Source organism: Bos indicus, chromosome 18 (genome assembly GCF_029378745.1).
Source record: "Bos indicus isolate NIAB-ARS_2022 breed Sahiwal x Tharparkar chromosome 18, NIAB-ARS_B.indTharparkar_mat_pri_1.0, whole genome shotgun sequence".
NCBI lineage: Eukaryota > Metazoa > Chordata > Mammalia > Artiodactyla > Bovidae > Bos > Bos indicus.
The window spans coordinates 48,863,274-48,889,723 of NC_091777.1; the positions used below are offsets into that span (position 1 = coordinate 48,863,274).

Consider the following 26,450-nt stretch of genomic DNA (forward strand, 5'->3'; position numbering starts at 1 on the left):
TAGTATTAGTATTAATGTTAGTGTTAAGGGAATTCCCTGTCAGTCCCTGGTTAGGCCTCCTCTTTTGCTGCCAAGAGCCTGGGTTCAATCCCTGGTTGGGGGACTAAGATCTCACAAGTTGGTATATATATGCATGCGTGCTAAGTCGCTTCAGTCCAGCTCTTTGCGACCCCATGAACTGTAGCCTGCCAGGCTCCTCTGTCCATGGGATTCTCTAGGCAAGAATACTGGAGTGGGTTGCCATGCCCTCCTCCAGGAAAATCTTCCTGACCCAGGGATTGAACCTGTGTCTCTTATGTCTCCTGCATCTATAGGTGGGTTCTTTACCACTAGTGACACCTGGGAAGACCCTGATATATATGTGTGTGGGCGCGTTAAAATTAGTCTCTCTTTAAGGCTCTACTATCAAGACAAATCAACTCGGTTTTCAGTTCTCCTGTCACTCAGTTCAATAGTCAAGATTCCCAGAACAGAGTCTGATTTGCTAGCTAGGATCCTGGACGTGCCCCTTGATCTTGATTGACAGTCCTGTGGAGACTGCCTCTGACAGGGGCCCAGACCAAACCTCAGGCATGGAGGCTGTTCATTTGCTTTGTGGGTTCAGGCTGTGGTGGACCAGGTACCAGGACCCCTGGTCCCCACCCTGACTGACCTGTTCCCCCCGCTTTAGGTCTCTGACTCTCCACCTGGAGAGGATGATATGGAGGGGTCAGCAGCTGGGGGCCTGTCAGGAGCAGGGTCTGGTGGCGGCTCCGGCTGGGGCTCGGGGGCTGGAGAGGAAGCAGAGGGCGACGAGGATGAGAACATGGTGTACTACTTCCTGGAGGAGAGCACGGGTTACATGGAGCCTGCCTTGCGGTGCTTGAGCCTTCTGCATACGCTGGTGGCCTTTCTCTGTATCATTGGCTACAACTGCCTCAAGGTGGGTCATGACCACAGCCTTGGGGCCGGGACGTGTGTGTGTGTGTGTGTGTGTGTTCGGTGGAGAGGGGAGAACATGAGCTGGGGCCCTGGCTGAGAGGATCTGGGACAGGGGCTGGGGTATGGTGCACAGCATTGGGACAAAGGGAACCTAGGGCTGGGGTAAGGCCAGGGGCTGAATACAGTATTGGGCTCTTTAGCAAGTGTGATATTCAAACTGGGAACTGATGCAGCTCACACTGAAGAGATGGGTCCCATGTTGATGTTAATTTCTGGGTCAAGAAGCACAATTTGTCATTTGGGACTACGTGTCATATTCTACGTGTTGGTCAGCTGGTGAATCTGTGAGGGTGTGCGGGCCTCAGACGCAGCCTGGGTGCCAACAGGGGGACGTGGATTCTGACATAACTGTGCTCGAAGCTTTGTGATGCCCCATAAGTTGTGTTACAAAAATTTCCACTTGAGTTCCACGGGAGCTGACTGTCCAGCTAATCTTGACACTTTACAGTTGGACGAACAGAGTTCTTTGGGCTTCGAATGTCTGCATGTGCAGTTCCCTCTGCCTCGAAGGCTCTGCCCTGCTTTGATCTCCTCTCACCTGCCTGATTCATTCCTCCTCCTTCCCTTGGGAGGCCACCGACTGCAGCAGGCACCAGTTCTGGGCCCTCCTGGGTTTTTTGCGCATCCCAGCCCTGACCTTATCATTGCATTTCCCCACCGCTACTACCTTGATCACTCTGGGAGCGCGGCTCTGCTGTGGGGTCTCATGAAGGCTCCAGCAAGACATCACTGTTCCTGCCGAGGCTGTGGTCTCCTGACACTCCACCCCTAACCCTGTTTACCTCCATGCACCCTCTAGGTGCCCTTGGTGATCTTTAAGCGGGAGAAGGAACTGGCCCGGAAGCTGGAGTTTGATGGCCTCTATATCACGGAGCAGCCTGAGGATGATGACGTGAAAGGCCAGTGGGACCGGCTGGTGCTCAACACTCCGTAAGGGCTCAGCAGCCCCCGCAGTGGGTGGGGGATGCAGAACTGGGGTACCACTCCATCCCCAGCCCAGGCCTGGCAAGCCTGGGGTTCCAGGCGCTGCCGATCCTGACTCATTCTCTCCAAGCCTCCACCTTCCTCTTTGTAATACACACCGGTTGCCTGTGCATTAAAGTACCTGTTGGGGTGCTGGTGACACATGGAGATTCCCGGGGCCCCAGCCCAGGAGATTCTGGTTCAGTGAGTCTCCAGAGGCGCCCAGGAGCTGCATTTTAAACTCCGTCCTCACGCAGGATTCTCACCAGGTGTCATGAATGGGAAACTGATGAAATCATTTGGGTTTTGAACTGAGCCCAGGGAGGAAATGAGGGTTATGCGGGCAATGTGGTGGGACACTGGACCCCCAAAGAGCACTCCCAGCCCATCCCATTCTCCCCAAGTGAAGTCCCATCTTCCATGTTCATACAGCCAGGCTGCATCCTGAGAGGGAGGCATGTCTAGAATAAGAACACCAGGTCAGGACTTCCCTGGCAGTCCAGTGGTTAAGACTCTGTGCTTCCAATGCAGGCGGCGCGGGTTTGATCCCTGGTCAGGGAACTAAGATGCCGCATGCTATGGGAGCCAAAAACAAAAAAACAAAACAAAACCTGGTAAATAAAGGGCCAGAAGCATCAAATAAAATTAAATAAAACAGCATGAGAAAGCCCTCTGCTCCCTGGATGCCAGAGCGGGGCCATGCTGCTGGCTCCAACTCCCCCCGACGCCCATCACACACTCTTGTCTCCCATCTGAGTGCAGTTCAGGTCTTTGTACATCCCCGTCACCTGGGCTCCACCGATGACAGCAGCGGGTCCTGGGGGTGGGGGCAGGACGTTAAGGTTGACCTTGGACAAGCGTCACCTGGCCTGGGGTCTTTAGAGACTGATCCTGAGTGAGAGAGGTTGACCCCACTGTCTGGGATCCCCTGTGAGAAAAGCATTCGAATTACAACCCCACCGCACCCCCCACCCCACTCCCACCCCAATCTGGCTGGCAGCTCCTGTTCCTTCCTCCCTGAACATCTTGTGGCTTCTTTCTCTCGGCAGGTCTTTCCCTAGCAACTACTGGGACAAGTTTGTCAAGCGGAAGGTGAGACGCTGCGAAAAGGGAGGTCGAAGGTCTTCCCCAGCTGGGTCCCTTGATGCCACGAGCCCAGTCAAGCACTTGCTTTGCATGCAGCTTTGGGCAAGGCGCTTTGCCTCTCTGAGAAGCACCTCAGTTTGCCCGTCTGGAAATGGACATGATAGTCACCCCCGACCCCCCCCATAATGAGACAATGCATGTGACAACCTCAGCAGTGCCTGCCGCAGAGTAAATACTTCATGAATATTACTTTTGAGGGAGGAGCTAAGGCATCTTATCTTCAGCACATAGACTCTGGTGCTGGATTGTCTGCTTTTCTCTTTTTTGTTAATATTTCATTAATTAATTAATTTGACTGCATTGGGTCATAGTTGCGGCACCTGGGATCTTCACTGCTGTACTCGGGCTACTCTAGTTGTGGCTTAGCTGCTCTGCGGTCTGTGGGAACTGAGTTCCTCTACTCGAGACAGAACCCATGTCTCCGGCATTGGAAGGCAGATTCTTATCCACTGGATTATGAGGGAAGTCCCTTGTCTGCTTTTCCATTCCTGGGTGTGTCACCCTTTCTGTGCCTCAATTTCCATCATGTTGAGTGAGGTACTAAGAGGGCTGACCCCACTGGGTTGTTGTAAAGATTGTTTGACCTGCTTCGTGAACAGTATCTGGCACAAAAAAAGACATTAGACAAGTGTTGGCTGTTAGAATCATTCATTCACTCAACAAAAGTTTATTGAGTACCTCCTAGGTATCTAGTCGGTCCTACCTACTAGGAACTGTTCTAGGGTTCCTAGCAGTAAACACATCTTGGCCCTTAAGTTGGAAAGACAGATGAGGAACACATTTTATAATGTTCAGATGGTGATAAGTGTTGTAGGAGAGAAAAAGACGGTGCGGGGCAGGGAGGAGTGTGTGGGGGCCGGCCCAGAGAGATTACTCTTTCGTGCAGGGTGATTAGGAGCGGAGGGAGTGAGGCAGGTGAAGATCCGGGGGAAGTGTGTCCTGGGCGGGGCGAGAATGGCAGCTGTAAAGGTCCTGGGGCAGGGATGTGCCTGGAGCATTTGAGGAGCTGTGGGGAAGCCAGTGTGGCTGGAGCAGAGTGAGTGAGAGGGTGAGCAGGAGATAAATTCAGCAGTGATGGGGTTGGTGGGCAGTTATATAGGATTATATAGGGCTATATAGGTTATATAGTTACATAGGATTCCTTGCCTACCTGCCTAATTATAATAAATTATCCCAATTAATTTGGCTAATGAGCTAACTGGTGGGGGGCGCTTTATTACTTTTGGACCCTACCCCTGAGGATCTGAAGAAAGCTCTGGCCCTTCTCCCCAGAAAAATGCACCCCCAATCTCTCACACAAAGTTCAGAATGTCCCCAGACCTCCCCCCGACAGAGCAGACCACCACCTTCCCCACTCCAGTCATGTCTGCACAGCTCCATGCTCCCCATGCAGGTCTTGGACAAGCACGGGGACATCTATGGGCGGGAGCGGATCGCCGAGCTGCTGGGCATGGATCTGGCCACGCTGGAGATCACAGCCCACAACGAGCGCAAACCTGAACCACCGCCAGGGCTGCTCACCTGGTGAGCCAGGGAGGACCGCCCCCACCCCCAGGCCTGGGGCAGGTGGCCATGGTCTGACTCTCCAGCATCTGGCCATCCTTGTTTTCTCTGCCCTACAGGCTTATGTCCATCGATGTGAAGTACCAGATCTGGAAGTTCGGGGTCATCTTCACAGACAATGTGAGGAGGGCCCCGTAGGTGGGGGAGGGGCCTGCAGGTGAAGGGCGCTAGGAGGGTTGGGGGCTCCACCCCCAGGTATCCCTGACCAGGGACCCACTCCTGAGCTCTGCGCACATCTGATCCTAGGGCACCCTCAGTCCTGCCTAAGGCTCCTTACCCTCCACACACTCTTTGTTTTGTTTTCCTTAATTCATTTTCTTTTATATTTAATCATTAATTTGGCTGCACTGGGTCTTTGCTGCTGCACACAGGCTTTCTCTAGCTGTGGCGAGTGGGGGTACTGCTCTCCAGTTGCAGGGTAGTTTGCAGCACGTGGGCTCAGTAGTTGTGGTGGACAAGCTTAGCTGCCCCCACAGAATGTGGAATCTTCCTAGACCAGGGATCAAACCTGCATCCCCTGCATTGGCAAGCGTATTCTTAGCCACTAGACCTCCACGGAAGACCCAGAACACTCTTATATTCCCAGACTACATCCTTCTGCCGAGGGTTCCCCAGCTCCTCAAAGAATGGCTTCCCACACCGAGTGCGCCATTGTTCTAGAGTGTTCCTGATCCTCAAATAATCCCTAGCCAGAGATGGCACCCTGACCACCAGAGCACTCCCGATGCTCTTGAATGGTCCTGGGCCTCCAGAGAGCTCCTTGACCCTCATGTATGCCCGCTGACCCCTGGTTTGTGTGCCCACAGTCTTTCCTGTACCTGGGCTGGTACATGGTGATGTCCCTCCTCGGGCACTACAACAACTTCTTCTTTGCCGCCCACCTCCTGGACATCGCCATGGGGGTCAAGACGCTGCGCACTATCCTCTCCTCCGTCACCCACAATGGGAAGCAGGTGTGGAGGGATCTGCCCGAGTGGAGTGAACCTGGCAGGGGCCACCTTAGCTGTCCCTTAGGAGGGATGGAGGGTGAAGGCTGGGCAGCTCGGATGAGGAGGGCGCAGGGTTGGGTGAGGAGGGACAAGGCTGGGCCGGCTGAGCCAGGGTGGATGTGGGTCGTGAGACCCCGGCAGGAGGGCCATCTGGGCTGAAGTGGGGCAACGATAGAGAAGGTGGGCATGGGGGAGCGGCAAGCCGAGCGTGGAGCTGACCCGCTCCCTGCCCGCCCCCAGCTGGTGATGACCGTGGGCCTCCTGGCAGTGGTGGTCTACCTGTACACCGTGGTGGCCTTCAACTTCTTCCGCAAGTTCTACAACAAGAGCGAGGACGAGGATGAACCTGACATGAAGTGTGACGACATGATGACAGTGAGCCCCACCCCCCACGCTCTTGGACCTGTTACCAGCCATCCCTGACCCTTAGTTTTCCCATCTGTAAAGGGGGTTAGTAGTAGGACCTACCTTGGGACTTCCTGGGCTGTCCAGTGGTTGACTCCCCCTTCCAAGGTAGTGGGCGTGGGTTCAATTCCTGGTCAGGGAGCTAAGATCCCACATGCCAGAGAGTGCAACCAAATTAAAAAAAAAAAAAAGTAATAGACCCTACCTTGCAGACTTATTTCCGGGGTTAAGTGATCTGACCCTTGTGAGGTACTTGGAACGCTGCCTCAATGCATGGTAGCCACTGTTGTAATATTTGAGCTTTTCAAGGTATTATTATTGGAAAGGTGCTCAAGCACAGTGCCTGACTTACAAGCAATGTGATTTGGGGTTGACAGCTCAACCTCCCCATGCTCTGGTGTCCTCACCTGTGGAATGATTGCATAATAATAGAGCCTATATCCCAGGGTTGCTTTTAGGACTCAGTGATGCTCCCTGGTAGCTCAGCGGTAAAGAACCCACCTGCCAATGCAGGAGAGATGGGTTCGATCCCTGAGCTGGGAAGATCCCCTGGAGAAGGAAATGGCAACCCACTCCAGTATTCTTGCCTGGGAAATCCCATGGGCAGAGAAGCCTGGTGGGCTACAGTCCATGGGGTCGCAAAGAGTTGGACATAACTGAGCACATACGATGCTCCCTGACCATCAAAGACTTAAAAGCTTAGAATAGTGCTTGACAGGTATTAAGGATTCCATAGACGTGAGCTACTATCATCATTATCTATCAGGAAAAGTTTTATGCCGTGCGTGTTTCTATTTTCTCTTCTATTCTAATAAGTGGTGGTCATCACCCAAATTGAGTTTAACCTACTATAGGCAGGGGTCACAGTTGAAAGAATCACTCCAGTGCTTTATCTCAGAACGGCCTGTAATCTGGCACTATGCTCACGGGACCCATCTGGCTCCTCAGTCTGATATTTGAGGCCCCACCAGACTTGGTCTTGTCACTCAGCCTTGTTCCCACCAGTCACTGGTCTTAGCTCTTACCCAAGGCCACTGGGTTCTCTCACTTCCTGAGACACAGAAAAAAAAAATTGTAAGGTCTTTCCCAAGTCTCAGGCAGACCATGTCCTTCCCTCTGCTCAGAACCTTCTTGTGGTTCCCCAGTGCCTTCATGGTGTACAAAGCCAGGGGAAAACTAGCCTGGCCTGAGTCTAACCACAGTCCTTGCCTTTTGCTCTCTGGCTGCCTGGGCCTCCCTCAGTTCCCCTAAAATCATGTGTTTCCTCCCAACCCAAGCCCTTTGCATCTGACAGTCTCTCCACCCGCCCTCTCCCTGGCCCTACGTACACATGCCTATTCACTTGATGCCTCATCTTCAACTTAAATGCTGCCTCTTACAGGAAGCCCTCCGGGACCATTAGCTGGCCCTCATTTCTCTCCTTGCTCTTGCTCACAGGAACTCTGTTTCCAGCCTCACTGAACCTCTTTTCAGTTCCTCACAGGAGCAAGATGTATTCTTTCCTCCCCAGGGGTGACGAAACACATGTGGTTTTCTCTGCCTGGAACTCTCTCTCCCACCTAACATTTTCTTCACGTTTCCAGTTCACACATGTCCTCTCTTCTAGGAAGCCTTACCCTATCACCCAGGCGGGGTCAGGCTTTCAAAACTTCAACGTTTCCTGTGCTTCCCCCATCTTGCCCATGATTACACTGTGCTTTCCTGGCCCTGAGCCCTCCCTATCACAACCCTGATCATTTCTGGGCTGTCACTATCTGATGCCAAGCTTGTGAGCCCTGTAAGAGCAGCGTTCAGGGCTGTCTCAGTCATTGCCGTGTGCGCCCTGCTCCGCCAATCCGGCGCCCTGTAGGTTCTCAGTGAATGTCAAAGACTGAACCTGCGACTCGTGTTTCTCACCCTGCCCCTGCAGTGTTACCTCTTCCACATGTACGTGGGTGTCCGAGCTGGTGGGGGCATTGGGGACGAGATAGAGGACCCAGCAGGCGATGAATACGAGCTGTACCGGGTGGTCTTCGACATCACCTTCTTTTTCTTCGTCATCGTCATCCTGTTGGCCATTATCCAGGGTCAGTACTCATCAGGGTCTTGGGAGTGGGGGCTGTGTCCAGAGGCAGGCTAGCTCTTTAGCATACAAATCCAGGATCTGGTCAGCCTGGATTCATGTCCTGGCTCTACCTCCCTCTACTGTGAGACTTCAGGCAAGTGACCTCTCTGAGACTCAGTTTTTCCATCTATAAGATGAGGATATTAATTATACTAGCCACATAGAGTTGCCAGAATTACGTTAATTCATAGGTGGTAAGTATCTGGCTCATGGTAAGTGCTCAGTAAACACTAGGTATTATTTTTAGTAAGTGGGGTGAGATTAGAGAGATGGAGTACAAGACTCAAAGGCAGATAGCTAGAAGAGGGGAAAGCCTGAATTAGGTGAGAAGTTAGACACTGACATGCACCCTGCAACTCCCCCCAACCCCCCAGGTCTGATCATTGACGCTTTTGGCGAGCTCCGAGACCAACAAGAGCAAGTGAAGGAAGATATGGAGGTAGGTCATGTCTGGGGGGCGACCCTGAGGGATTACAGGACCCTAGGGGGTTGAAGGGACCTTGATTCTGATGTCTCCTGCCATGCACAGACCAAGTGCTTCATCTGCGGTATCGGCAGTGATTACTTTGATACGACACCGCATGGGTTCGAGACTCACACACTGGAGGAACACAACCTGGCCAATTACATGTGAGTGTGGGCCCATTGGCCAAACAGGAGGGTGGGGCGTGGCCACCGACAGCGGGGAGGGGAGGGAGATACTATTGACTAGTCTGGGGAGAGGGTGCGGTGTCCATGTGTGTGGACTCCCAGCCAGCTAATCAGGAGAAAGTAAGGGAAATCGTGACCTGTCTACTGCTGCCTCCCATCCCCAGGTTTTTCCTCATGTATCTGATAAACAAGGACGAGACAGAACACACGGGCCAGGTAAGGGTGTGTAATTGGAAGGACAATGGGCAGGGACATGGTGAATTTTAATATAAGGTCAGGCAGCAGGTGGCAGTGAAAAGCTCATGTCAATACGAAGCATTTGAAGATGTGACCAACTAACTCTTCCCCATCCCCCACGGCTAGGAGTCTTACGTCTGGAAGATGTACCAAGAGAGATGTTGGGATTTCTTCCCGGCTGGCGATTGTTTCCGCAAGCAGTATGAGGACCAGCTTAGCTGAGACACCCCCAGCTGGCCCTTCACCCCCCACCTCAAGTGCCTTATTCTCACAGCAAACCCCGTAGCCCTCAAACCCCTCCCCACAAGGCAGCTGGGGGAGGGGTGACCATGTACTGACAAATAAAGTCTGTGCTACACCCCTGACATCTTTGTATTGGATTGCTGATGGGGGGGGGGGGGCATCCAGGAATTCTGCTCTCCTCTCCTCCCCCCAACCCCAAAACCAAGATGAAAGCAGAGACTGAAGTCATGTTTATTGGGAGACAGGGGCATGCCAGGATCAGGAGTGTGTGTCCGTTGGGGAGGGAGGTGTCGAGACTGGTTCCTAACACCCCCTCGGGGACTCATTCCTGGATGTAGAGATTGCTGGGGGCAGTGGGATCGTCTGCTGGGCGCGTCTCCACCACCACAGGCCTGGGGAAGGAAAAGAGAAGTCAGTTCATTCACTCATTTGTTCATTCACTCATTTGCAGAGAAGTCGATAGAATTTGTGCCAGCATAGTGCTGGGTAGAGCAGTGGATGAGCAGACACGGCCCCTGCCCTCAGGAGACCAACATGAACCAGTGAATTCGATAAGTACAAAGAAGCATGAGGCACACAGCAGGGAAACCCAGCTCGAGGGGTCAGCCAAGGTGTCCCTAAAGAATGGATGGTGGAGCCTGAAAGAAGCTCAGGAGGGAACCTGGTGAAAGGGCAGGGACGAGTGTTCTGGGCAGAGACAACAGCCTGGGCAAAGGACTCACATGGGAGAGGGCTTGACTGCACAAGTCGTGGTTTGTGGGCTGTGACCAGGATTGGGTATTTATCTTGAGGCCACAGGAAGCTTTTAACCAGGTGGAGAGTGACACAATCAGATCTGGATTTTAAAAGGCCCCTCTGACATATTGAAAGATCAGAGAGATCCTTGAAGAAGCTCTCACTGGCTAAATCTGTGAGTATTTGTGCCTCAAAACAGATAATGATAGTAATAGGTTATAACCCATAGAATAAAATGAAAACCAGCTCTCCTGGTGGTCCAGCAGTTAAGAATCTGCTTTGCAATACAAGGGACACCAGTTTGATCCCTGGCCCAGGAAAATCCCACTTCCCACAGAGCAGCTAAGCCCATGAGCCACAGCTACCAGAGCCTGTGCTCCACAATAAGAGAAGCCACGACAGTGAGAAGCCCACACGCTGCAACGAAGAAGGGTGGCCCCCGCTCTCGGCAACTAGAGAAAAGTCTGTGTGTAACAACAAAGACCCACCGCAGCCAAAAATAAACAATAAATCTTTAAAGAAAAATAAAGTGGAGGATCCTTTTTTAAAAAAGAATAAACTAAAAACCCTTGAGACTATGCTGAAATACACACACACACACAGTCATATATACACACATACATACAAATATATATACACACATACATGGTGGAGAAGGGACAGCTCTTTCCTACAGTAGAATGCTGACTTATAAATGTAGAAACAATGATAGAAATAGGAAACTCACCATTTAATAGGCTCAGGCAAAAATCATCAAGTCATGGTAAAATTAGGTGAAACAATAGTTTTACATTGTTTCAAGAAATTACCCAAAAGGATACTTATTTATACAGAGGAAAGAAGAGTAGCATTATAGTCAAGAAAACTGGCTCATTCCATTTTAACCAAGTGACCGACCACAGATAACCTCACCAGTAGCGGGACAAACTGACACACACTTCCTGATCCGATGCAGTGAGAAGGACACCCCATCACTTCTGTGGTATTCCTGCCCCAAACGTGTAACCTGGAAACCTCAAACCCAACTAAGGGACATTCTGAAAAACAAATTTCCTGTGCTCTTCAGAAGTGTCAAGGTCACGAAAAGCACAGAAAGTCTGAAGAATGTTCCGGGCACAAGACTAAAGAAACATGACCCCAAAATGCAGCCTATAATCCTGGATGATATCATGGACCAAAAAAAAAAAAAAAAGTATTATTTTTTGGTTACAAAGAGCATCATTGGAAAAACTGGTGAGACTTGAGTGGGTGTGTGAAATTAGAAGATAGTGCTATCTCGGTGCTCTTTTCTTGATTTTGACAGCTGTATTGTGGTTTGTAAGAGTATGTCCTTGCCTTGATTTAGGAAACATACACTGAAGTATTTTGGGGTAAACTAGCATCATGCTTGCAATTCATGTGCCAAAAGAAAAAAATTACACATATATCCAAGGCAAGAATAAAGCAAATGTGGTTAAAAATAATATACAGGGAATCTGGGTGAAGGGGATACAGAATTCTTAAATTTATTTTGGCAACTTCTCTGAGTCTAAATTTGCATCAACATATCAATAAAAAGTTAAAAAAGAATGAAAATTCCACCTTCGGGCTTCCCTGGTGGCTCAGTGGTGAAGAACCTGCCTGCCAATGTGGGAGACACGGATCCAGTCCCTGATCTGGGAAGATCCCACGCACCATGAGGCAACTAAGCCCGTGCACCACAACTACTGAGCCTGTGCTCTAGAGCCCGGGAGCCACAACACAGCCAAAGCACAGCCAAAAATAATTAATTTAAAAAGTTTTAACAAAAGAAAATCCCACCTTGGCTGCTCTGTGGGGAATAGACTATAGGGGACAGAGACAGAAGCAGGGAGACCAGGCGAGAGGATGTCCAGGCCAAAGATACAGAGGGCTGGGGACACCTCAAGATACCCTTTTTACCTCCAAAGCACCCCCCCTCCCTGGTCCTCTGTTCTCTTCCCCAAGTTCATACCTGGGGGAGCCAAGCAGACGGAAGGTGAGGGTGGGGTCTCTGAGCTCCTGCAGCAGCTGGGGGAAAAGGTGCTGTATCAGTGTCTAGAAGACTCCTCCCCTCTCCCTTAAAGAGAGTAAGGGGCAAGGTCTCTGAACTCCTCAGGTCCAGAAATAATCTTTGCTGCTAACACCATTCATCAACTGTGTGACCTCAGGCAAGATACTTAACCTCTCTGCACCTCAGAGCACTAACCTTTGAAATCATAATACCTACCTGACAGGTGATCCCGAAGATTAAGAATACAAAAGTGTAAGGGCAGAGCCTGACACATGGTGTTCTGTGAATTAAGCATCATTTTCACTCCATTTTCCAGATGAGAAAAGTGAGGCACAGAAAGATTAAGTCATTTGCCTAAAATCATTCAGCTGGATTCCAACCCAGGCAGTCTGGTCCGTGCTCTTAACCCACTTGTCTCTATCTGTGACCCCATTTTACAGTTGGGAGCCTGAGGGAGGCTCAGAAAGATGCAAAGTCACACAGTGACCCTGGATGAGCTCTGGTCCCAAGAGACACTGGAGCAGAGAAGGGGACCTGTCTGAACTGAGCCTAGAGGAAGTGTCACCTCCAGGGACTTTACACGCTGAGTTTGTTTTCCCAATCGATCTGATGAGTGAGATGACTGACGTGGGAGGGGCTTGCGGGTGCTAGGAGGGAGGAGCTTACCTGGTCCGAGCCTAGAGCCCACACCTGCACTCCATGCTTCCAGAAGGCCTGGAGCCGACCCCCGACCATAGCTGGGAGGAAAGCAGTGCCTGTTACCCTTGGGTTTCACTTAAGCCTCCAACCTGGACCCCGGACCCCGGAATTATCATTCCGGCACATACCCACGGCCTCCACTGCTTCAGTCATGGGGATCTCTGGAGTTCGAAGCCCCCGGACCGGGGCCCCCTCTGGGGTTACCAGCTTCAGGGACCCTAGAAGGAGGTAGAGAAGGTACTTTAAGAGCAGTAAGCGGGCTTGAGAAGGTTATCGAGGGACCGGACAATACGTTCAGTGTAAGAAGCAAAGCAGGACGAGTAAGGACTGGAGGCGCTCAGAGTTTCTGAGAGGTGCGGGGCCTGGGGGTCGGTACCTAGGAACAGTGGAGGCAAGGGAGGAAGGAAAGTTCTTACCGTCCATCAACACCATCACCTTGTCTTCCTCGACCTGGGTCACCTGTACTGGTCCCTTGTGCTCTGCTTGAGAGATCGGGTTCAGGGACCAATTTCCCCGCATTACGCCTTCCTCCGCTAGGCCCCCCTCTCCATTCCCAAGCAATCGGGCTAAACCGCGCCCATCACAGAATTCCCCACTCCCCATCATCAATCTCACTAATTATATATACCCAACGTTCTCCCGCCCCGCTCTCGGTTCATCCCCTTTCCCAGTTACGCCTCAGGCTAAGCACCGCCCAGCCACTCAGACCCAACCCAACCCAACTGATAAGCCTCACCCGTCCCAGAGCCTGCCCGACTCACCCGTGCTCATCTCGCCCAGCCAGCAGGAGAGCGCACCGAAGCGCACGGTGTGGAAGAGCACCGACTTCGCCGGCCTTCCGGGGCTCACGCCGATGCACACTGAGGGCAGCTCGGAGCCTGGCCCGGTCAGCAGTGCAAACACAGGCAGAGGCGTAGGGAGCGGGAACAGCACCTGCTGCGGGCCACGCAGGGAGGGGCGGGCTCAGAGGAGGACGGGGCGGGGCCTGAGGGGCGGGGTCTTGGAGGACAGTGGGCTTGGGGCTTCCGAAGTATTTCCCCTCCCCACCAAGTATTTCTTGAGCCCTCAGTTTTGGGAAGCACCATCTAGAAACTTCAGGGGGGTGAGGCCTCAAAAGGCTTAGAAAGTGACGGGTGGAGTGAGGGCCGGAGCTTAAGGATCAGAAAGACTTCAGGGGAGAAGCCTCCAGGTGGGCGGAGCCTTGGGGAGATTGTGGGAGGCCTCAGGTGGAAGCCCAGGTTCGCGGAGCTCGCGGCAGAAGCGTAGAGTGGACGGCCCCAGCCACCCAAACTGACAAAGCCCCTAGCGTCTCCAGGCTCCCTACCCGGACCAGCAGGAACTTGTTCATGGGCTGGTACCACTGAAGCAGGACCACGGATGTCTCCAAAGCCCCACACAGGAACGGGCCTCCGGAGCTGGTGCCCTCCGCTATGGAGGCGGGTAAGTAGCGGTCAATGGTCTCTCCCGCGACCCCTCGCCCCCAAAGGCCACACACCTCTCCCCAGGCTCTACTCACCCTGCCTTAACTCTGCAACCCTCTCCCGTGGAGAGGAGTCCAAGTCCCACCCTTGGTCCTGCCCCCTGTCTGCCCACCCCTGGGTTCTCACCCACACAGCACGCCCGGCAGCCTTTGGTGTCCGGGATCTTAGTGGAGACTATGTTCTTCCTGTGGCAGAAGGTAGGCATGAATGGGGGCGAGGGACGGCAGGAATGGGGCATTAGAGGGGTCAGTGGTACCACTAGGGGCTGGTACCTTGCAAGTAGCCGGTGGGGGCTAATGTGAGCGATGGGGCTTCCTGTTCTGCCCTCTTTCCGTTCCAGCAGGCCCAGGATGCTATGAGAATACAGGTAGGGGGTCTTTCCTGCAGTGTGTGTGTACATAGGGAAAGCAGGCAGTTATAGGCTACTGCACACTCCCACCCTTCTCTCAGCCCATCACTTGGCCCCGTCCCTTTTAAATGCCCAAGTCTTCAAGTCTCAAGCACCTTTATTTATTCATTTTTTCATGCAACATGTTTAAAAAAATTTTTTTTGGCTGTGCCCCATGGCATGTGGGATCTTAGTTCCCTGACCAGGGATTGAACCCATGCGCACTGCTGTGGAAGTGTGGAGGCTTAAACACTGGACCACCAGGAAGTGCCGGTGCAACATATTTTAAATGTCCACTATAGGCCAGGCACTGTGCTTGGCTCTGGTGAACAATGGTGAGTAAAATAAATATGTTCCCTACCCTCATAGTACTTGTGGCCACATGAGAAATGACAGACACTTAACAATCAGATGAAGTTACACATATTACAAAGTTCAAGAAGGAACATCTAGAAATTCTGCAAAAGTTTGTCATCACAGATGTGATATGAATGAGCTCACTCATTCTATTTGGCTCAGGGTCTCATAAATTAGAAATTCTTTTACACAAAGTGTTTATAGAACAATGACACAAAATTTTAATCCACAACCTGCTCACTCCATTTTAGTAAAGCATGGACCAAGTATTGTCAAAGAAAGGTAAAGACTGACTTCTTGTGAAAATTACCTCAAAACTGACTTGAGAGGTGGGCACTATTGTGAGCCCCATTTTAAAGATGGGGAAACAGAGGCCTAGGAAGAAGTGTCTTGCCCCAAGTCCCACAGTGAAAAGGTGGCTGGAATTTGAACTGTAGTCTCTGCGCAGGGGGAGCCTAATTGTTTTCTCTGTGCCCACCTATTTCCCAACCTCCTGACCTTTGACCCCTTAAGTTCTGACCCCCAGCCCTCCCACCCAAGCCACAGCCAGACCTGAGAGAGACATGAGGACATTGTTGATGGAGTACACCCAGGTAGTCCGGCCAGAAAAAAGCTGCAGGGCAAGGGGGAGATGGCTCCTGTAAGACCCCAGCAACCCCAACTCCAGCCCCCACCCTCGGCCGCCCTTGACCCACCCCAGGGACTGCCCCTCACCATTTCCAGCGTAGCCTCCTGGTCATTTCGGTTCAGGATAAAAATGCCTTCCTCAGCCCCCAGGAGCAGGTGCTGGTCTAGGGGGCAGACATGATGATGCTGGGACCTGCTTCATCACATGGGCCCTCCCAGACCCCATATGACCCCAAACACTGATGCTGTTCCTTCGATTCTCTACTCTCCCCCACCACACTGACATTTCCAGCCTTTGTTTTCACAAATCTGAACTCAAACCCTGACCAGTTCCCTTGAGCTGGTCTCATTCTCACCAGCCTCTGACTTCCCCTGTTCTGGTGGTTCTCCCATCTCTGACCTGCAAACCTGACCATCTGTCCCCTCAATTCTGACCCCAACATCAGACATGTCTTCCCCAGTAGCCCTCTCAATTCTATCTGTTTTTCTCCCCAGTTCTGGTCCCTGAATGCTAATCCTATCTCAACACTGATGCTCAAATTCAAATACCCTTACATATGGCTCTTTGTGTCCAGCGTGACCCCACAAGCTCTAATACTGTCTGCTTAACATTTACGCCTCACTGACTGTGATCCCTAAACTCTGTCCCTTTCTGCTACATTCTAATCCCTAAAACTCCTGACCCCAAATTGCTGATCCCAGTCTCTCTACCATTAACCTCCAACTGAGGCTGTGTGTGTGCGTGTGTGTGTGTGTGTGTGCACACGCAGTTGTGTCTGACTCTTTGAGACCTCATGGACTGTAGCTCACCAGGCTCCTCTGACCATGGGATTTTCCAGGCAAGCATACTGCAGTGGGTTGCCATTTCCTTCTCTGGGGCAACTGAGGTTAATGGGGTCCAACTGTCCCAGATCTTATACACTGAACTCTGACCTTTCTGGTTTATCTGACACTCTTTTTAAAATTCCTATTTTATTTATCTATTTTTTTGTGGCCACACTGTGCAGCATGTGGGATCTTAGTTCCCCAGCCAGGGATCAAACCTGTGCCCCCCTACAGTGGAAGCTCAGAGTCTTAACCACTAGACCTTCAGGAAAATTCCATGTCTGACACTCTTGACTTCCAAACTAATTTCCCTAATCTTCACTCTCAAACTCTGCTTCAGTTTACCCAGCTTTGATCCCTAAACCCCAGCTGTAACTCCTGTCTCTGCCCCTGCCTCCACTCTGCCACTCCCTACTGTATTAAGACACTTCCCCTCTCCCTGACTTTCTGCCTTCCACTAAGGGTCCTCCCCAACCCTGCCACATTCTCCCGTGGCCCTCCTGAGTACTCACCCTTGGTGGAGGGGTGTGTCCAGGCCGCCGTGCTGTGGATCCGGAGGGGACAGCCATTGAACAACTTGACGAGAAGGGCACATCCCTGGGTGGGCCATGGGGGGATGGGGCAGCAGCAGATCCAGCAAAAGGGGGAGGGGACAGGAAGGCATAGTGGTTAAGACTCAGAAGCAAGAGTGGCAAGGTTCAAATCCCGCCTCTGCCTGCTCAAAGGTTTATGACCTTGGAAACTGTTTAACCCCCCTGTGCCTCAGTTTCCCCATTTTGAAATGGCAGATAATATGTGTCTCTGCAGTATCTGCAGGATGGCATCCCTGACTCACAGAACATGAATTTGAGCAAACTCCAGCAGAGAGCAAAGGACAAGGCAGCCTGGCATGCTGTAGTCCACGGGGTCACAAAGAGTCGGACACGACTTAGTGACTGAACAGCAACAACTGCGGTATCTATCTCTATCTGTGCAGGTACACACCACGCAAAGACACGAGAGCAGGGTCTCGCACAGAGGCTCTGCTCAACTAATGCCACCTGTCATTAGTCTTCCCTGCCCCACCCCCCACTCCCACCAGGCATCCCCAGCTGCATCCGGAGATATCAATCCTCAGCATCACTGGCCTCACCTTTCTCTTCATCTTTTCCTTCTTGGGGGGCAACAGTGGGGGCTGGTCAGGCTCTCGAGGGGCTGGGTTCCAGAGTGAGGGTTCTGAGATGGGGAGGGGAAAATCAGCCCCCAAAGCCCCCCGATCCCTGCCCAACCCCCACCTTCACCCACCTCCCAGCCCAGCCTGCCCCGTTACCTGAGTGGGCAGTGAGGTGGGGGCTTCGGGTGGCTGGGGGAGGCCCGAGATGGGGGGTGCGTGGGGGAGGCCCACTGGCACACCGGACCAGCACCCCCGGGCTCAGCTGGCCATCATCCCCAGTCCCCCCAGGACCCTCATCCGACGGAGAACGGAACTTGGGCTTTGGAGAGAGAGGAAGAGGGTGGGGAATACATTAGATCAACTCAGAGAGAAGGTACCTTGCCAATCACCTCTGCCAGAACCGACATTAGGTCATGGCTCTGTGATATCTAACCACCCCTCCAACCTTCCTCTCTGACCCATGCCCCCAAATCAACATACTCCAGCAACTAAAGGGGAAGGGTTGGGTGCAGCGGGGTTTCCAAAGACCAGCTACTGACCAGCATCCATTGGGCTAAATATTCTGAGTCCCACCCCTAGGGTCAGGGATGCCATTTCCAGATCCCAGTCATCCCAGTCTCTCACATCTCAAAGGACCTGGTGTCCCAGACTCCAGCCCAAGAGAGCTTAGTATCTCAGTGTCTATGGGCCCTGGCCTCCTGGCCCCCTGCCCCCCATCTCTGTCCCAGGGCCTTACCTTGGGGGGCAGTGGAGGAGGTGTGTCTTCTGCAGGGGCAGGGCTGGAACACAAAGATGGGGTCAGCAGGCGGGAGGTGTGGCAACAAAGGCCTGGGGACGGTTGGGGCTGGAGGTCTGAGCTCAGGAAGGTCAGAGGGTGACTCGATCTGGGGCTCGAGCTGAGGGCTAAAGGACTGATGACCATGATGATAATGGTCCCAGTAACTCTTAGATATCAAGTGCTGACTGCATCAAGTCTCTGCAACTTCACACCCTACTAGGAACACAGACTATACGGTGCTCCCAGGGGTCAGGTTCTCACGTGGTGCACGTGAATCTATTACAGACGACAGGTGTGCAATGGACAGGTGGGCTGTGAGGCTGACACAGGCCTGGGGCTGGGGGAGATGGGGGCCTGGGCCAACTGCTGGGGTTGAAGTTGGGTCTGGGGCTGAGGGCCTGACATGGGGGAAGGTTCGGTCTGAGGGTGGGTGAGAAAATGAAGAAAAATGAGGGGCCCAGGGGTTAAAGGTTAGGGCAGCAGTTGAGGCCTGGGGTTGAGAGAAACATCTGGTAGGAGCTGGGGACTGGAAGGTAGCAGGGGACCCAGGGTTGAGTTGGCTGGGATTGGAGAGGAAGGAAAGGGGAGTCAGGGGTTGGAGGTGAAGGAAGGTGGGGATATTGAGGGTCCAGTCAGGGGTCAGGGGTCAAGGATCAGCACTGAAGGGAAGCAGGGCTCAGGCTGGGATCGGGGGAAGGGAGATGGGTTGTAGGAAGGCAAGGAAGGGCTGGGTGGGGGCCTGTGGAGCTCTTACATGTCCACGTCGTCATAGTCATCATCGGACTCTGATAGGTTCCTCCTGAGAAGGAACAGGCATGAGCCTCGGGTGGTCCCCACGCATATCCCTGCCCCACTCCCACCCTGAGAGTCCCTGACCTAGGACTGCCGCTCTTGAAGTCTTCAGGGGGCTGTAGGAGAGCCTGTGGGATAGTAAAGGGTCAGCAGTGGCCCAGGGGGAGAGGAGGGCGGCTGGGCAGTCAGGGAGGATCTCACCGTGTCCACCGGGGGCCTGGACTCCATGCCTCTGAGCTTCCTGAACTCCATGTGCCGCCCTGGGGGATTGGGGCGGGGGGGGGGGGGGCGGGTCACACAGTGAGCTGGGGACGAGGATTTAGGAACAGAAAGAATAGAAGTGGGGGTGGGCTCTGGGGTCAGGATCTTAGCACTGGAGCTGTCCCTACAGGGAAGGGATCCTTGTTTACAGGGGTCTCATCTGGGGGCTTCCCAGGTAGCACCAGTGATAAAGAATCCACCTGCCATCGCAGGGGATGTGGGTTGGATCCCTGGGTCGGGAAGATCCCCTGGAGGAGGGCATGGCAACCTGCTCCAGTATTCTTGCCTGGAGAATCCCATGCACAGAGGATCCAGGTGGGCTAGTCCACAGGGTCACAGAGAGTCGGACACAGCTGAGCATATACAGCATTTAGGGGTCAGGAATGGAGATCAGGGAGGTGGGGGTTCAAAATGGGTATAGAGTGGTTGCTTTTAGGTTCCATTTGGGGATCAGGGAACAAAGATTCCTGAGGTCTCTGGGAGTCCTGGTGGTTATGGGAAGCCTCATGAGGTCTGTTTGCAGGACAGAGAGGTGGGGGTCTCCAGAGGCATTTTGTAGACCAGGTGGTGGTGAGGCCCTCTGGGGTCTCCTGCAGAGTCAGATGGTGATGGGGGTCTCTGAGGGTCTATTTGGAAGTGATGAGGGTCTCTAGGGCAATCTGATGAGGGGGCATCTCCTGGATTATAGAGTCAGGTGTCCAGAAACGTAAAGATTCTCTACTCACGACAGCAATCTGCATCTGGGATCCCCAGAGAGCTGGCCCGATGGGTGGATCGGATCCGCCGAGGGATGGCCGGGGGGAGCTGGGCAGAGCGGCGGCTGCATCAGACCCGAGGTCCTCCAGCAGCAGCCCCCCCACCATGTGGGTCCAGCCCAGAGTCCTGGGCCCTCCCATAACCCATGTGCCCCCAAAGCCCTGTGCCAAGCCACCACCCCATCCTCCCTGGCTCTTTTCTGAGAGAGGCAGCAAGGGGGCGCTCCAGGCAGGGAAACAGGCTGAGCAAAGGCAAGCTGGTCCCTCACCTCAGGGTCTTCATCTTCAATCTCGCCCACAGGGGCCCCCTTCCCGGGGTTCCTCAGTTTGTCCAGAAGATCTAGGATAAGGCCCCTGTTGAGCCCAGGCTGGGACACCAGTTGATGCTGGAGGAGGGAAGGAGGGTGTCAGCAGATAGGGGGTGGGACTGGAAGGAGGGGGTTGGGATGGGGCTGGAGAACTTGTCTAAGAGGAAACTTGGGGGGAAGTTGCCAACAGAGGAAGAAGGCAGGGAATTCTGGGGAGCAGCAACCTGGGGGATTCTGAGGTGTCTGAAGAGATTAGAAGAATGTGAGGTATTTTGCAAAACTCTAGAAGTGTCTCAGAGGGGACTGGAGTTCCCCTGGAATTCCGGAGCACACCCAGGAATGGGTCCTGAGGCCCTTAGGAATTTGTGAGATTTAAGAACTCAGTGTAGGGAACTTTGCTGGCGGTCCAGGGGTTGAGAATCTGCCTGCCAATGCAGGGGACACAGGTTCTATCCCTGGTATGGAAAGATCCCACAAGTCACAGAGCAGCGGAGCCCTTGAGCCACAACTACTGAGCCCTTGTGCCCTAGAGCCCCTGCTCCACAGTGAGAAGGCACCCCAGTGAGAAGCCCGTGCGCTGCGGTGAAGAGAGGAAAGGCCACGGGCAGCAGTGAAGACCCAGCACAAAGAAAGCAAAAAAGGGGGCCTGGGAATCAGCTTGGAGAGTCTCGAGGGTCCTGGGGAATTCAGAGGGACCAGCGACTTTGAAAGGGCAATGGGGGTTCCATGAAATGAAATGATCAACGTTGTAGAGGCCCTGGGGAATTCCGGGGGTGAGTTTGGGAAGGCTTCTAGGGGAGAGAGGCTTACAGTGAGCATCTTGGTGGCACTGGGTCGCTTCTTGGGGCTCTTAGTGAGGGTGACTTTGACGAAGTTGTGGAAAGCAGCCGACCTTGGGAGGAAGAAGGTGAATTCTGGGGTGAGGGGACCAGAGGCCCTCCCATCTGACCATCACCCTCGGCCCCGCCCTCCCTCCTCCACGTGCCCCTCTCCTACCATTTGCCTTTATCCTTTAGCCTGGGCGGCTGGTAGCCACTCTTGGTCATGAGGAAGAGAACCCTGGAAGAGTAAGGACAGAGCATGGGGCTTAGACTTCCAGTGGCGGCCAGACCTCGCAGCTGCAGGGGCCCCTAATAGCACTGAGGTCGGCAGGGAGCAAAGTGAGGGACAGAACAAGAATGAGGGGTACGTTTCACAAGGCATGGGGTACCCCTTTGAGGGGACACCAGCAGGCTCAGGGGGAGCCTCAAGATGGGGCTTCCTAAATTGGGGCCCCTAGTGTGGAGGGATGGAGAAAAGGCTTTCTGGGTTGAGGGACTCCTGAGGGTCTCAGATTGGGCTCAGAGTAAGGGGGGGGTCTCCTCTAGGGGGTCTTGAGGTGGAGAAACAGGCTGGGGGGATGGTGTTCAGGGTCAGAGTTGAGTGGGGTCTCTGGGACCAGGGGGACCTGCCACATCTGCCTACCTGAGAGGATGCACGTCAAAGAGTGGTGGCTGTAGCTCGGCTAATTCGATGGCTGTGATGCCCAGGGACCAGATATCACACAGTTCATTGTATCCCCCCTTCAGGGCCACGGCCGCCACTTCCGGAGCCATCCTAGGGGCAGAGACCGTCAGAGAACCACGGAGTGACACAGGAAGGGGAAGGGGAGAAGAGGAGAATGGGCAGGCATAGAGAGAGCCAGATGCAGAGGCAAACATAAAGATGGAAAGAGACAGAAATCAAGACTTCCCTGGTGGGCCAGTGGCTGAGACTCCACGCTCCCAGCGCAGGGGGCCTGGGTTCAATCCCTGGTCAGGGAACTAGATCCCACATGCTGCAACTAAGACCCAGCACAATCAAATAAATATTAAAAAAACAAAAAGATGGAGAGAGATAAAGGCAGAGAGATAGAGACAGGCTGGAAGATGGAGACTAAGAGAGAGACAGTGAGACAAACGTGGACAGATATGGAAAGACAGACAGACCAGGATAAAAATCAACATAAACACTGGGAGGAATGGCTGGAGGGTGCTCAGAGAGACCTAGGTAAACGGAAAACTCCAAAAAGACCCAAAGAGCAGATAGACTGTTTACCAACTAAGCCACCAGGGAAGTCCGGTCCAGAGAAAGGTAGAGGTGGGCAAAAAAGCCAGTTCAGAGATTCCCAGAGATCTGGGCTAGTGAAAGCCAAGCCACCCCACACCACTCCTAGCTGCCAGCCAGGCATTCCTCACCAGTAGGGCGTCCCAATGAAAGAGAGGCGTCGAGCTAGTGTTGCCCCGATCTGGGCCGAGATACCAAAGTCAGCTGGAGACAGAAGGAGAGACATAGTGACCTGGGGTCCCCTGTCCCCTCAGTCTCCCCTCAGGCCCTCAGTCAGCCCCTCTCCCCATCCCCACCAGCCACACTCACCCAGTCTGACCTCCCCAGCATCGTTGATGAGGATGTTGGCTCCCTGGGGAAGAGGGAGGGATTCGAGGCTGTCAGAGATACCCCCAAGTCTAATGCTGCTGACACTCCCTGGGCCCACGACACCCTGACCCTCCTGACTCCTGTCTCCTGGGTCCCCCACCCACCAAGGCCATCTCTCTGCCCCTAGGTCACCTTGATGTCCCGGTGGATCTTCTTCTGTGAGTGCAGATAGGCCAGTCCCTGGGGAGGAGGGCAGAAGTGGGGGCTATGAGCGTCCAGAGGCAGGAGCAGGGCCCTGCCCCACCCCAAGCCCGGAGAGCATCCCCTTACCTGGAGCACTTCCCGGCAGACGTAGCTGATCTGGAGCTCCGACAGGGAGCCTGTCACTGCAAAGGTCACCCAGGCACTGTATTGGGTGCAGGCCAGACCCCTGGCCACCACCCACACCAGCTGAGAGGGTACCACGCAGGGAGGGGAGAACTGGGATGGGACAGGTGGAAGGAGGAGGCAGAGAGGCAGTCAGCAACAGAGAGAGGCAGTGATGCAGGGAACCAGAGAGACTCATTCAACGTGATTATCTGCTGCCTGTCTACTGTGTGCCAGCCACTGTGGCAGGCAACAGGGATACAGCTGTGGACAAAAGAGGCAGAGATCCCTGCCCCCATGGCAAGAACGTTCTAGCCCAGGAGACGGATGGCAGACAAGATAAACAGGTAAGATACATGATACACGAGACGCCAATAAATAGTAAAAAGAAAAATTAAGCAAGAAAAGATAACAGGAAATATGTGTGGGAAATATGTGTGGGAAGGAGTATGACATTTTACACAGGTTGATCAGCGAAGGTGACCCTGAGAAGGCGGCGGGGGTGGAGATGGGGAGCAGTCCCACTCGGAAAGGGAAAGGCAAGTGCAAAGGCCCAGAAGCAGGGGAGTGCCCCCGGTGGGGCTGGAAAGCAGAGGAGTGGGTGGAGCAGGGTTGAGAGCGCCAGCCTGGGATTGCCAGTGGGGGCCAGACTCATGGGCGGTGTTGAGAAACTTGGGCTTCACTTTGGAGGGAGGTGGAGGGCATGGGACAGCTCTGAGTGATGTCACTCTGTAGAACGAGGAAGGGCAGAGAGAGATGGGAAGAGACATAGAGAATCAGGAACAGACTCAAGCTGAGGCAGAGAAAGACAGACATGGCCAGAGACACCCCCAACTGGGAAAACAGACACAGTGAGAAAGAGAGACACAAAGGGGTGAGGCGAATACACCAGAGAGAGACAGCAGACTCAAGGGGTCAGAGACTCGGTCTGACGGGCTGGTGGGGTGAGTCACTTCCTCTCTGTGGGCCTCAGTTTCCCCCACCCGCCCTGAGGACTTCTTCATGAAGTCCTTCCTTTCCTGACATTTGAGGTCTAGGGCTGGACGGAGACTGGGAGACTGGGAGATGGTCAAAGATAGAGGTGCACATCAGAAATCTGATCAAGGCCCACCCCGTCCCCACCCTCCAGTGCTCCAAGACAGTGAGAAGCAGGCTGAGTGAATCAGAAATGCATTCACTCATTAAATGAACAGATGGGCACTGACGATGAGCTAGAAACGCAGAGATACTCAAAGGCATGAATAGACCTCGGTGAGAAAATGCAGGCACGGGGGAAGACGGGGCAGGGAAAGTCAAGGGGATCATTGCAGAAAAACCAGAGCTGGACTCTCAGGTCCTGAAGGATATAGGGTTCAGGGCCCACTTGGGTACCACAGTCTCCCCAGCATCTTCCGGGCCAGGCCTGGTGCAGAGGAGGGGCTCTGTGTGAAATATAGGCCAGAAAGACAGTCTCCGGAGACGCAAGGGTAGAGGGACGGGACAGGTGGATTGGAGGGCCAAGGGCTGCCTGGATCTCCTCGCCCCGCCACTCACCTTGGTAGATGTCCTGGAGAGAACCAGCCCCACAGAATTCCATGCAGATCCAGAGTTTCTGCAGCCTACAACAGTTCAAGAGCAATAATAATAATAACAGTAATAAATCATTATTGGGACAGTTCCTGGCTCCCTGTCCATCCTATCCTAGTTCAACAAGAACTTGAATGTAAGAGCTGTCATCTCTCTATTGCCTACCAGAGTGAGATCATCCCATTTTACAGATGGGGAGGCTGAGGCTCAGAGAAGAAAATATATATTTAGAGTCAACTGGACCAAACCCAGGTCCCTGGGCTCCTACCATGACGTTCTCTGTTGTCCCATGCTAACCTAGGAGACAGGGCAGAGACTTCACAGGTTGTGGAAGTTCAAAGGGGACAGAGGAGCCCAGGATGCCGGGTCTGGGGGGCAGAGATCATTCCTGGGGCATCTGGGATATTCAAGGGTCAGGGAAATTAGGGGTTCATATTAAAGGAACAGAAAGTGAAACTGGGGGACCTGCAAGTCAGAACGATGATCAGTTTTAGGGGGACTTGGTTTCACATTTGATTACCACAAAGGGATCAATTTAGTGAGAAATGCTAGTTATTTATTGGAGATGAGATTTGGAGGTGCTCTGGTCAAACAAGTGGGACTTCGGGCTGGGGATCAAGTTAGGAGGCCTCAGTTAAAAATGGAGGTCCGGGATTAGAGGTTAGGTTGAGGGGGGCCTGGTCAGGAATGGGAGCTGGGGGCTGGGCTGGGGGGCAGGGCAGGTCTGCGGCTCATCACCAGAGATAACTCCCATGGTAGGCCACGATGTTGGCGTGCCGACAAGTTTTCAAGATGAGGATTTCCTTCTGAAGGGTGGAAACATCATCGTCTGCAAGGAGGGGCAGAAGAGAAAAGGCTACTGCAGAGAGGGAGTATGGGGGAGATCCCAGGGTCCCAGGAGGTGGGGGCAGGGGAATGAGGGCCTGGGTCCTCTCCTCACCAGGCTCCATCTTCACCATCTTCAGTGCCACCAGGTCCCCTGTCACCTTCTCTCGAGCCTTGTAAAGGGGAAGTTGGCAGTCAGGCAGGCTCCATTTGCCCGAGGTCTTCCTCAGCATCCCTGAACCCAAGCCGAGGACTGGGACCCTCTCGCATCCCTATCCCTTCTTGGGGCTCACCCCCAAGGTCACAGGGTTGAGGGTGTCGGAGAATGAGGGGGTTCCTCACCTTGAAAACTTCCCCATAGGTGCCGCCACCCAGCCGCTGCAGTAGGTCATAGTGGTCCCGGGGGTCCCTGTTAAAGATGTCAGGGTCTACGAGGTCCATTCCTGGGGGCCGGAGCTGGGCCTGCGCCCAGGGGCCAGCAGGGCCTCAGGGCTCCGAATGCTGGCACCTCCCTCCCTCCCCACACGCCCTGCACCCGCCTTGCCTCCACCGGCTGTGGGCTCCCCCCTCCCCACTCTCGCTTCCTGCCCCAGCACAGAGCTGTGCAGCCGGCGGCTCCACCCCCTGTCCCCTGGGCCCTGGCAGCCTGTGAGGGGCAGCTTGCCTTGGGACCCAGGGGACCCCCCCCTCCACCTCCGGGGACCTGGGCTGCATGTAAACCAGATGCAAACTATCTTCACTGTGACCTGGAGGGTGCCCTCCCCCTCCCCCGTTCTGGGCAGCGGCTAAAAACTACACTTGAATCTCTGCTGAATGCTGAGTGTTGGGCCACAACCTGGAGATGGCA

General features: G+C 53.6%; 2 protein-coding genes across 11 annotated transcripts in view; one reads left to right on the forward strand and one right to left on the reverse strand.

The window, feature by feature from the left end:
• RYR1 (ryanodine receptor 1) overlaps positions 1-9,404 on the forward strand; it is a 128,709-nt gene extending 119,305 nt beyond the window's left edge. For all 5 annotated transcript variants that reach the window (XM_070770967.1, XM_070770970.1, XM_070770968.1 and 2 more), the window contains 12 exons: positions 671-922; positions 1,781-1,911; positions 2,994-3,036; positions 4,484-4,614; positions 4,713-4,773; positions 5,460-5,606; positions 5,883-6,017; positions 7,957-8,113; positions 8,526-8,590; positions 8,681-8,781; positions 8,967-9,018; positions 9,166-9,404. In XM_070770967.1, coding sequence (XP_070627068.1) covers positions 671-922; positions 1,781-1,911; positions 2,994-3,036; positions 4,484-4,614; positions 4,713-4,773; positions 5,460-5,606; positions 5,883-6,017; positions 7,957-8,113; positions 8,526-8,590; positions 8,681-8,781; positions 8,967-9,018; positions 9,166-9,261 — 1,371 coding nt within the window. In that variant the 3' untranslated portion in view covers positions 9,262-9,404. The remainder of the gene's footprint in view (positions 1-670; positions 923-1,780; positions 1,912-2,993; positions 3,037-4,483; positions 4,615-4,712; positions 4,774-5,459; positions 5,607-5,882; positions 6,018-7,956; positions 8,114-8,525; positions 8,591-8,680; positions 8,782-8,966; positions 9,019-9,165) is intronic.
• Positions 9,393-26,139, reverse strand: MAP4K1 (mitogen-activated protein kinase kinase kinase kinase 1). Of its 6 annotated transcripts, none has more exons than XM_070770974.1 (31): positions 25,946-26,139; positions 25,719-25,776; positions 25,517-25,607; positions 24,746-24,810; positions 23,177-23,232; positions 23,039-23,086; positions 22,847-22,889; positions 22,669-22,741; positions 21,917-22,048; positions 21,449-21,511; positions 21,263-21,344; positions 20,414-20,530; positions 20,115-20,193; positions 19,330-19,388; positions 19,213-19,244; positions 19,091-19,135; positions 18,295-18,337; positions 17,715-17,877; positions 17,538-17,620; positions 16,918-17,002; positions 15,668-15,744; positions 15,506-15,566; positions 14,481-14,589; positions 14,335-14,393; positions 14,052-14,155; positions 13,489-13,663; positions 13,144-13,209; positions 12,856-12,945; positions 12,695-12,765; positions 11,990-12,094; positions 9,393-9,674 (listed from the first exon to the last, which is right to left on the reverse strand). In XM_070770974.1, the coding sequence occupies exons 1-31, from the start codon at positions 26,042-26,044 to the stop codon at positions 9,393-9,395; spliced, it is 2,715 nt and encodes a 904-aa protein (XP_070627075.1). In that variant the 5' UTR covers positions 26,045-26,139. The 6 variants fall into 6 exon arrangements, with proteins under 6 accessions (XP_070627075.1, XP_070627073.1, XP_070627074.1 ...); XM_070770972.1 differs by having other exon boundaries at positions 19,213-19,256; positions 25,946-26,138; XM_070770973.1 differs by having other exon boundaries at positions 13,144-13,206; positions 19,213-19,256; positions 25,946-26,137.
• Between the last annotated feature and the right edge of the window lie 311 nt (positions 26,140-26,450).

Coding starts and splice junctions, on each gene's coding strand:
- MAP4K1 (XM_070770972.1), bottom strand. CDS start 26,044: ATGGACCTCGTAGACCCTGACATCTTTAACAGGGACCCCCGGGACCAC. Junction 18,338..19,090: donor GACTATGACGACGTGGACAT/GTAAGAGCTCCA, acceptor TTTGTGTTCCAG/CCCTGCCCCTGCAGAAGACA. Junction 12,766..12,855: donor TGAAGCAGTGGAGGCCGTGG/GTATGTGCCGGA, acceptor CTTTCCTCCCAG/CTATGGTCGGGGGTCGGCTC.